This window comes from Scardinius erythrophthalmus (assembly GCF_964197995.2).
Source record: "Scardinius erythrophthalmus genome assembly, chromosome: 6".
In the NCBI taxonomy this organism is placed as follows: domain Eukaryota; kingdom Metazoa; phylum Chordata; class Actinopteri; order Cypriniformes; family Leuciscidae; genus Scardinius; species Scardinius erythrophthalmus.
Window position 1 is genome coordinate 20,780,862 of NC_138226.1, and position 9,496 is coordinate 20,790,357.

At 36.4% G+C, this 9,496-nt stretch overlaps 2 protein-coding genes across 2 annotated transcripts; one reads left to right on the top strand and one right to left on the bottom strand.

Moving 5' to 3' along the window:
• rpe (ribulose-5-phosphate-3-epimerase) lies at positions 1–8,958 on the top strand. The gene is made up of 7 exons (XM_081367707.1): positions 1–249; positions 4,607–4,768; positions 5,840–5,919; positions 6,138–6,277; positions 7,100–7,234; positions 7,325–7,411; positions 7,517–8,958. Exons 2-7 carry the CDS (start codon positions 4,647–4,649, stop codon positions 7,637–7,639), a joined length of 687 nt encoding a protein of 228 aa, XP_081223833.1. The 5' UTR covers positions 1–249; positions 4,607–4,646; the 3' UTR covers positions 7,640–8,958.
• prlh (prolactin releasing hormone) lies at positions 8,467–8,808 on the bottom strand (the record flags this gene model as incomplete). Its single annotated transcript, XM_081368283.1, has 2 exons — positions 8,467–8,609; positions 8,703–8,808. 2 exons carry the CDS (start codon positions 8,806–8,808, stop codon positions 8,467–8,469), a joined length of 249 nt encoding a protein of 82 aa, XP_081224409.1.
• Positions 8,959–9,496: the final 538 nt, after the last annotated feature.

A 9,496-nucleotide genomic window follows, 5' to 3' on the forward strand; every position in this document is an offset into this window, starting at 1 on the left:
ACTCCTGTGGAGATGGAAGGACGGTGGAGGAGGAGATGGGAAAAGGACATATCCGTCACAGGCCTGAGTTATCAGCCGGACTCAAAGGATCGGAAAGGAGAGGCTTTCAGGATGTTCTTTTGTAAACAATCAAGTTCATCAGAGCTACTGTAAACTACAATCAGTGAAAGCTGTAATTAATATAAGCATAAATTAGACCTTAACATGAAAGGAGGAGCCTATACTGCCTATACTGGTTCATCTTATGAGGTAAATATTTGTCTTATAGCTCAAAGGTGATACAAAAACATGAACATACATATATTTAAGAATGTCAATCCCTAGCCCATCGATGCAAGTTTTCTAAGAAACGGTGTTTCTTTTTTCAAATCGCGCCACTGCCTGGCAGTAATGGAATAACGGTCAGGGGATCTCTGGATAATCCGTAATTCGTTTGTAATTATAAAACGAAAATACCGTTTTTCTGTTTTTTGTTTCAAAACGAAAAACCAAATAACCGTTTTTGGTGTCAGAATCAAAAAACGAAAAACCAATTAAAAACGGCCCGTTTTTCGTTTTTTGGCGATCATTTTATCGTTATTCCTTTTAGAACAAAGAATGAAGAGAGTCTTTGAACTTCAGTCAATTCGTTTTCCGTTTATAAACCAAAAACGGAATTTCGGCTTGATTTTTCGTTTTTTAGTTCACAGGCAAAAAACGAATAAATGACTTCAAAATTCGTTTTCCACATGTGGCGGCCTGACACGCCCCCTTCCGCCGATTGGTCAAGCAAGTCTGAGCATGTGACGTCATCAGTTGTCGCTCAGGTCTGTTCATCAAAATAATAGTCCTCTACTATGGCTACAGATTCTTAAACTGTACAGGACATGTCCTATTGGGCTTTCTTCTTTTTCACAGAAATCTTTACATCAGAAATATTAATTATTAGTCTGCCACCAGCCTGTTTTATTTAGCTGTGTGTGGTGAAGCTGTGCTTGACAGCGCCGAGCGGGAGAGGCTCACTGACCAATGTTCAGTCAGCAGTCAGAACTTTTCTTTTAGACGCTCCGTTTTACCACGGGATGGTGATTGCAAATACTGCCAATCGGCTGAGGGTGGGTACTGATGATGGTAAAATACATTTTTACTGAAACTGTAATCATAGCCGCGACCCGCATGAATGAGACAGATGATTGACAGGACGATAGCGGAGGCAATTAAAGGCGCAAGATAACTTCTGTTAACAAAAACATAAATAAAAAAGTGTTTAATATAAGTGACATTGTCTTTGTTTTATTGTTTTTGTTGCTTTTAATCAAATAATTGTGAACCACAAACTGAGCCTTCCAAATATATTTTATGTATTTGTTATAATATGGGTATTTTATAATACAGCTTAAATAAAAACAAGCACACGTAATATGTATGCCTATAGGCAAAACACCACAGTTTCTTGGTTTTGTTTGTGTGAACTTTTATCCCCAAACATATTTCTTCATGGGCTCCACGCCAGGGGTCACGCTCAGCACCCCTATACTTCCCATGGTACTAACTGTAATTAACAGTATGCTGACCCAGTTTATATGTAAAATCTTTGGTATATGTAATCTATATGTAATATCTAAAAACACTTTACAGTGTGACGGAAATAAACTTTTCTTAAAGCGTCTTGTATATCCACCACAGATTTATTGACACCCTTCTATCTGTGTTGTATACTGTAATAGACAATTGTCCTGCAGAATGATGAGGTTTTTTGTAAGAAAAACATTGCGAGCAAATCTCGAATTGTTGTTTGAAATATAAATAAACAACGTAAGAGGTTTTAGGCTTTTCTGACCCTGCATTTAGATGTACATTACACACTGTCTAATGCAGCTCAAAGGAGGCACTGTGAATTTGCATAGCAATTTCATTCTAAGAGGCTATTAAATGTGAAGTGACAACATGAAACACTACTTTCAATATATGAAAAAAAAACACCAGTAGTTGGTGGCAAGTCAGCCTGATAATGATTGAATACCAATTTACTCATTTAGGCTAACAATAAGCAGATTACATAATTATACCAAAAAAAAAAAAAAAAAAAAAAAAAAAAATATATATATATATATATATATATATATGGATCACTTACTGGTGGAACCCAAACGGAAGTCCAGTTCTGGCTGTATAATCAAATAATAAAAATGAGAAACAATGCATGCCATCAAGAACATTTATTGATTCCACAGGAACTTGATCAAGTTTCCCCCATTTTTACTAATAACTACTTTGTGTTAATTCAGAGGACAGTAAGGCAAACTATTAAGCATGAACTCGAACAGGATCAATTAAGATTTTCAAAGCATTTTGGAACTCTTCTTGGTGGAAATTGACAGCACGTTCAAAAAGAGATAATGCATCATGCTGCAGTAGCATTATGGGGTGCAAATTGTGCGTCAACCAATGGGAGGCAACATCTACACAGTGCCCTAAATGCCACTCCGAAGAGTACAACATCACTGAGGCTGCGGGTCTCTCCAGTGCCCTGGACGCAACTAAAAATATTGTTTAATTTTCAATTCAGTGTTTCAATGAGTTTCAACTTTGGGGAGAATCCATTTCAGTCACCAGAGGACCAGGATGGTGTGGAGAGGCAGTTTTCTATGCAGTGTCCTGACATTTCATCTCTTTTTGAACGTGCTGTCAATTTCCACCAAGAAGAGTTCCAAAATGCTTTGAAAATCTTAATTGATCCTGTTCGAGTTCATGCTTAATAGTTTGCCTTACTGTCCTCTGAATTAACACAAAGTAGTTATTAGTAAAAATGGGGGAAACTTGATCAAGTTCCTGTGGAATCAATAAATGTTCTTGATGGCATGCATTGTTTCTCGTTTTTATTGTTTGATTATACAGCCAGGACTGGACTTCCGTTTGGGTTCCACCAGTAAGTGATCCTGCCATATATATATATCTTTTTTTATTTATTTTTTGCCACCAACTACTGGTGTTTTTTTTTTTTTTCATATATTGAAAGTAGTGTTTCATGTTGTCACTTCACATTTAATAGCCTCTTAGAATGAAATTACTATGCAAATTCACAGTGCCTCCTTTGAGCTGCATTAGACAGTGTGTAATGTACATCTAAATGCAGGGTCAGAAAAGCCTAAAACCTCTTACGTTGTTTATTTATATTTCAAACAACAATTCGAGATTTGCTCGCAATGTTTTTCTTACAAAAAACCTCATCATTCTGCAGGACAATTGTCTATTACAGTATACAACACAGATAGAAGGGTGTCAATAAATCTGTGGTGGATATACAAGACGCTTTAAGAAAAGTTTATTTCCGTCACACTGTAAAGTGTTTTTAGATATTACATATAGATTACATATACCAAAGATTTTACATATAAACTGGGTCAGCATACTGTTAATTACAGTTAGTACCATGGGAAGTATAGGGGTGCTAAGCGTGACCCCTGGCGTGGAGCCCATGAAGAAATATGTTTGGGGATAAAAGTTCACACAAACAAAACCAAGAAACTGTGGTGTTTTGCCTATAGGCATACATATTACGTGTGCTTGTTTTTATTTATGCTGTATTATAAAATACCCATATTATAACAAATACATAAAATATATTTGGAAGGCTCAGTTTGTGGTTCACAATTATTTGATTAAAAACAACAAAAACAATAAAACAAAGACAATGTCACTTATATTTAAACACTTTTTTATTTATGTTTTTGTTAACAGAAGTGATCTTGTGCCTTTAATTGCCTCCGCTATCGTCCTGTCAATCATCTGTCTCATTCATGCGGGTCGCGGCTATGATTACAGTTTCAGTAAAAATGTATTTCACCATCATCAGTACCCACCCTCAGCCGATTGGCATTACAGTATTTGCAATCACCATCCCGTGGTAAAACGGAGCGTCTAAAAGAAAAGTTCTGACTGCTGACTGAACATTGGTCAGTGAGCCTCTCCCGCTCGGCGCTGTCAAGCACAGCTTCACCACACACAGCTAAATAAAACAGGCTGGTGGCAGACTAATAATTAATATTTCTGATGTAAAGATTTCTGTGAAACAGAAGAAAGCCCAATAGGACATGCCCTGTACAGTTTAAGAATCTGTAGCCATAGTAGAGGACTATTATTTTGATGAATAGACCTGAGCGACAACTGATGACGTCACATGATCAGACTTGCTTGACCAATCGGCAGAAGGGGGCGTGTCAGGCCGCCACATGTGGAAAACGAATTTTGAAGTCATTTATTCGTTTTTTGCCTGTGAACTAAAAAACGAAAAATCAAGCCGAAATTCCGTTTTTGGTTTATAAACGAAAAACGAATTGACTGAAGTTCAAAGACTCTCTTCATTCTTTGTTCTAAAAGGAATAACGATAAAATGATCGCCAAAAAAACGAAAAACGGGCCGTTTTTAATTGGTTTTTCGTTTTTTGATTCTGACACCAAAAACGGTTATTTGGTTTTTCGTTTTGAAACAAAAAAAACAGAAAAACGGTATTTTCGTTTTATAATTACAAACGAATTACGGATTATCCAGAGATCCCCTGACCAATAACCCTTTACTGTCTGGGAATAACGCATGACTTTTGTTTTGAAATGCATCTGTGAATAGCGGAAGTGTGCAGCAGTGGCAGAGTTAGAGCAGAAGCAGCATGGCGTACACGGCGAAAATCGGACCGTCTATTTTGAGCAGTGATCTGTCGCAGCTCGGGAGGGAATGTGAACGAATGATGGAGTGCGGTGCTGATTATCTGCACCTTGACGTTATGGATGGGTGAGGAGGAGTAAAGTTTGCAATTCTTTATGTAACTTTCTCATCTCACCTAATGTTGACCTGCAGGCAGTTACAGCGATCAAATGGCCCAGAGAACTAAGACCATACAAAAGTAATTTTAATTACCAAAAAAAAAAAAAATAATTTAGTTGGCCCACATTTTGGCACAGGAGTGCTACGATATGAACTCATCCACATTACAAAAATGTAACATTCCTCAAAACTGTGACACGAGAATCTTGGTGAAGTAACTTACAGCATTGAAGAGTGACAAAATGATCTTATTCCACTCCCTGATTTTTTACATAAGTGAAGTGTTGACTAGATCCTCCAAGATTAAACATTCAAAGTTTCGGTTCGATAAGATTTTTTTAAATGTTCTTGAAATAAGTCTCTTATGCTCTCCGATTTTTTACAAAACATTGAAATACAGTAGAAACCATAAGTATGTGAAATATTACAGTTTAAAATAACTTTCCTATTTAAATATATTTAAATATGTAATGTATTTATATTTCTTTAAAGCTGAATTTTCAGTCTTCAGTGTCACATGATCCTTGAGAAATCAAAAACATTTGTTATTCTTGTTAGTGTTAAAAACAGCTTAATATTGTTGTGGAAACTAATCGTTTAGTATTCTTTGATGAATAGAAAGTTCAAAAGAACAATATTTTTTTTAAGTAGTATTTTGTGACATTATAAATGTCTTTATGCTGTCTTTTTTGATCAATTTAATGAACCCTTGCTAAATAAAAGTATATTTAAAAAAAAAAAAAAAAAAATTCTGGCCCCAGTCTTTTGAACATTATATTCATTCATTCATTAATTTGGTCCCAAACTAGTTTGCTCCCTTGTGTAATAGGTTATTTGGCTATATTTGCAACTCTGTTATCAGATCTGCCATGGTGTCCATTTATTTTAAGTTTTAGGCATTATTTTGGTCTCTATTCATGGAGAGTGCCACATAATGCATAGGAGGTTATAAAATTAAAAGTTGATGAATCATGTGTCAGAAGTTAAGACATCTAATTCTGCCTCCCTGGACTCTTTCCTTCATCTTTGCATCTAAAGGCATTTTGTTCCAAACCTCACATTTGGGCATCCTATGGTGGAATGCTTACGACGCTGTATCGGACCTGATCCATTTTTTGGTGGGTTCCAGTCTTTGAAAATTTTTATCTACTCTTGTTTCTAATGCATTTGAGCTGCATACATTCTGGCGCTCCTCTTTGGGACAGTTTTGTTAATAATCTGCTAAAGTGGGTTCTTTTACGTTTTCACTCTCTCTCTGAATTGTTAAATAAACATTGCTTGTTGGATAAACCCTTGCAGTGTTTGGAGGCTTTGCTTACTCTTTGCTTTATTACAGACATGCATATGATGGTGTCCAGGCCAGAGCAATGGGTGAAACCCATGGCAGCAGCTGGAGCCAATCAGTACACTTTCCATCTAGAAGCCACTGCCAACCCTGGCAACCTCATCAAGGAAATCAGAGAGAGCGGCATGAAGGTCTGTGCTAAAGTATTGCAAAACCAGTATTGTTTTATAGATATATCAAAGTATATTTCTTTAAAAGATCATGGCTGATGATTAACAACTCTCAAATGCTCTATTGTATTGAAAAGCACAAATAATGTAAAATGCAAAAGAAGCTAATTAATTAAATAAAAAATATGAATTAATTAATACATTTGTATTATAGTCAGACGCTGCTTTGAATGCTATGGCCCTGATTATTTAGATTTTAGGCGCCCTCTTCTGGCTAACAGAGGAATTAATTTTTCTTTATTTAACCCCATAAACCCGAAGTGTAAGTTTAGAGTTATGAGTCTTTAGTTTTGTGTGTGTCACTCAGAAAAAAACAACTCTAAAAATGCCTTCAGGGCTCCATTTTCCAAACCGTGTTTTTGTCTTATCCTGAATCACTACGGTACACCTATAATAAGTGTTTGTATTCGGACTATTTTAGACTGGTACGGGCCGTACCGCTGCGGAGTTAGCCCAGTACCTTCGTGACTCGTCATAGACATAAACAGAGAGAAGTAGCTCCACCTACAATGTTTTTCCGCAAGACTTATGCAGTTTTGTTAATTAACCGCTAGAGCGCCTAAAGTTACATACTGCAGCTTTAAATTGCAAAAAAAAAACAAAAAAAAAAAACCTTGAGGCATTGAATTAGACTTGTAAGATTTTGACTTGGACTTGAAATTAGCGACTGTAGAAGTAGAGAAAATGCATTTTTTTTAACCTGTCCTAGACCAATTGCTACTCATAGTAAAAGATGTAACAACCATCTTATGAAATTTTTTTTTTTTTTTTTTTTTAATGCAGGTTGGTCTTGCCATCAAACCTGGAACAACTGTTGAGGAATTGGCACCGTGGGCTAGACAGATCGATATGGCTCTTGTCATGACAGTAGAGCCTGGCTTTGGTGGTCAGAAGTTCATGGAAGATATGATGCCAAAGGTATGCAAATGTGTTTTTGCCTCTAGTATTCTCATTTAGATTCCTCACACAACAATATTAAATATTGAAGATGCTTGTGTGTCTCTACAGGTGAGTTGGCTCAGGAGTCAGTTCCCTTCTCTGGACATTGAAGTGGATGGAGGAGTCGGCCCAGACAGCATCCACAGATGTGCAGAGGTACACAAGTCACTTACATCTCACATATTTATGTGTATGAATACAAAAGCAAGAAATTATTAGAAGCGTTTTACTCATCTTTACTTGTTTCTTCAACAACCCTAGGCTGGAGCAAACATGATCGTGTCGGGCAGTGCCGTAGTGAGCAGTGATGACCCTCGTTCTGTAATCGCCCTCCTCAAAAATGTTGTTATTGAGGCGATCCAGAAACGTTCTTTGGACCGCTGAGCATCTTGACTTTTTACCTCAAGTCTGTTTTCATCCACCACTTAAAGTCATTCCTGCAGATTCATTTTTAATGTATAAAATTTGTTATTGAATGCTCAATGGTGCTTTGTGAACGGACATTACCAAATGTTGGATGTGCCGAGGGTGCGTTTGCTTTGCACATCTACAGACCATGAGAACTGCCTTTGCAAAGACTCTTATTTGGATTCAGCAGTTTTCAGATGCATATGGCCTTTTACAAATGTGACCAGACAGAATCTATCTGTTCTCTCCCCAGTGACATCAATTTGTCTATACCCCCCTCATAATTAACCTCATTTGGTTTGATTTCTTTCTTTGTTGTCTCACCGTGGTTGAGACAACAAACATCGATAAAGCTGCTCATAACTACTTCAGCTGTTTGTTCAGGTTTGTTGGTCATCAAGTAAAAAAATGACATTGTAATGCAGCTGCATAAGCTTTACATACTGTTATACATTTTCTGCAGTTTAAATGGATTTTCAACATTCCATCAACCAATCTTTCTAATACCATGATATGATAAAAGTGTAAATCAGAATACTTGAAATTGTTATTTGTCAGCCTGACAACATGCATTTATCTGTACTGAGGGTAGCAGTAACAGCAATGTTTCAACACAATGAAGTGACCAAGCAACGCTACGTCTGTTAACAGTTTATCAAGGACAATGACACATTTTAACACATACATTAATATGTATAATATAGTTTTGAAATTAAATGCATTGAACAAATAATAAAATAAGTGTGTACATAACATAAGCAGATGCTTTAATGTAATTTGTAATAATCTGTAAATCAGAGTTGTCAGTCTACAGCCAGGACCTCAGGATAGCAAAACCTGTGCTTTCCAAAATATGATCCTTTGCCTCTTTGTGCCGTCCTTCGACCGAATCTCCCAACAGGTCGTATTCCTCTGCCTTTATACCAAACGGCATCAATGTTCGGATCTACAGGGAATAATAGTATTAAGAATAGGTTACATTTGATTTTATATATTATTATAACAAACATTTAAAATATTTGAATCAGTAAAACCGTACCCCTCATCCCCATTGAGCGTAATGGAAGCTCATCATGAGGTTTTGGTTGGGTAAAACATGCTAACAGCATAAGGATACAGAGCAGAGCACACATCTTCTCAAGCATGGCTTAGTGTCTAATCTATCACCAGAACTGAGAGAAAAGTGTCACCTGCAAACCAACAACAGAAAAAACAGCAATCAAATGTGTAATCAGTGTTTTTTCCCATTAAAAACAGTAAACAAACAAACAATAAAAATGACAAAAATGCTTACCATTTTGGTTTCTCTGTTTTGCAGATTACATATATAATTCATGGCTATAGAAGTGTCTTTTGTGAGAAAATATATGACAAAATACAAGCCTTTTCTAATATGCTGTTAGTAGAATAGCACCAAATCTTTATAGAATTTTAACGGTAATGTTTTCTATTTGAAGCTGCTACATTTTACAAGATTCTTAATTTAAAAAAAGTTATTTAACTAAAATAAGTCTTCTACAACTTCATATTTGGTCAATTACAATGCATTGACACTTACAGGATGTTGTAAGCTGTTCACCTCTTGGTTTTCTGTGTTCCTCAACTGTCAGATGAAAAATCCTTTAATGCAGAAGCAGCATAAATGTGTCTTCAAAGTAGGAGTTGTTCGGAGGATTTGTGATCTTATAGTCTTGTCATAGCTGTGAGTATATGAAAACTTCTAAAGCAGCATTCTTGAGTCGTTCTCAGAGGTTGAGGATATTTTCTCCTGGATAGCCTGATCCACCAATTTATATCACCTCTGGGGGAGGGTGAAGGCTACACAGCTTACAT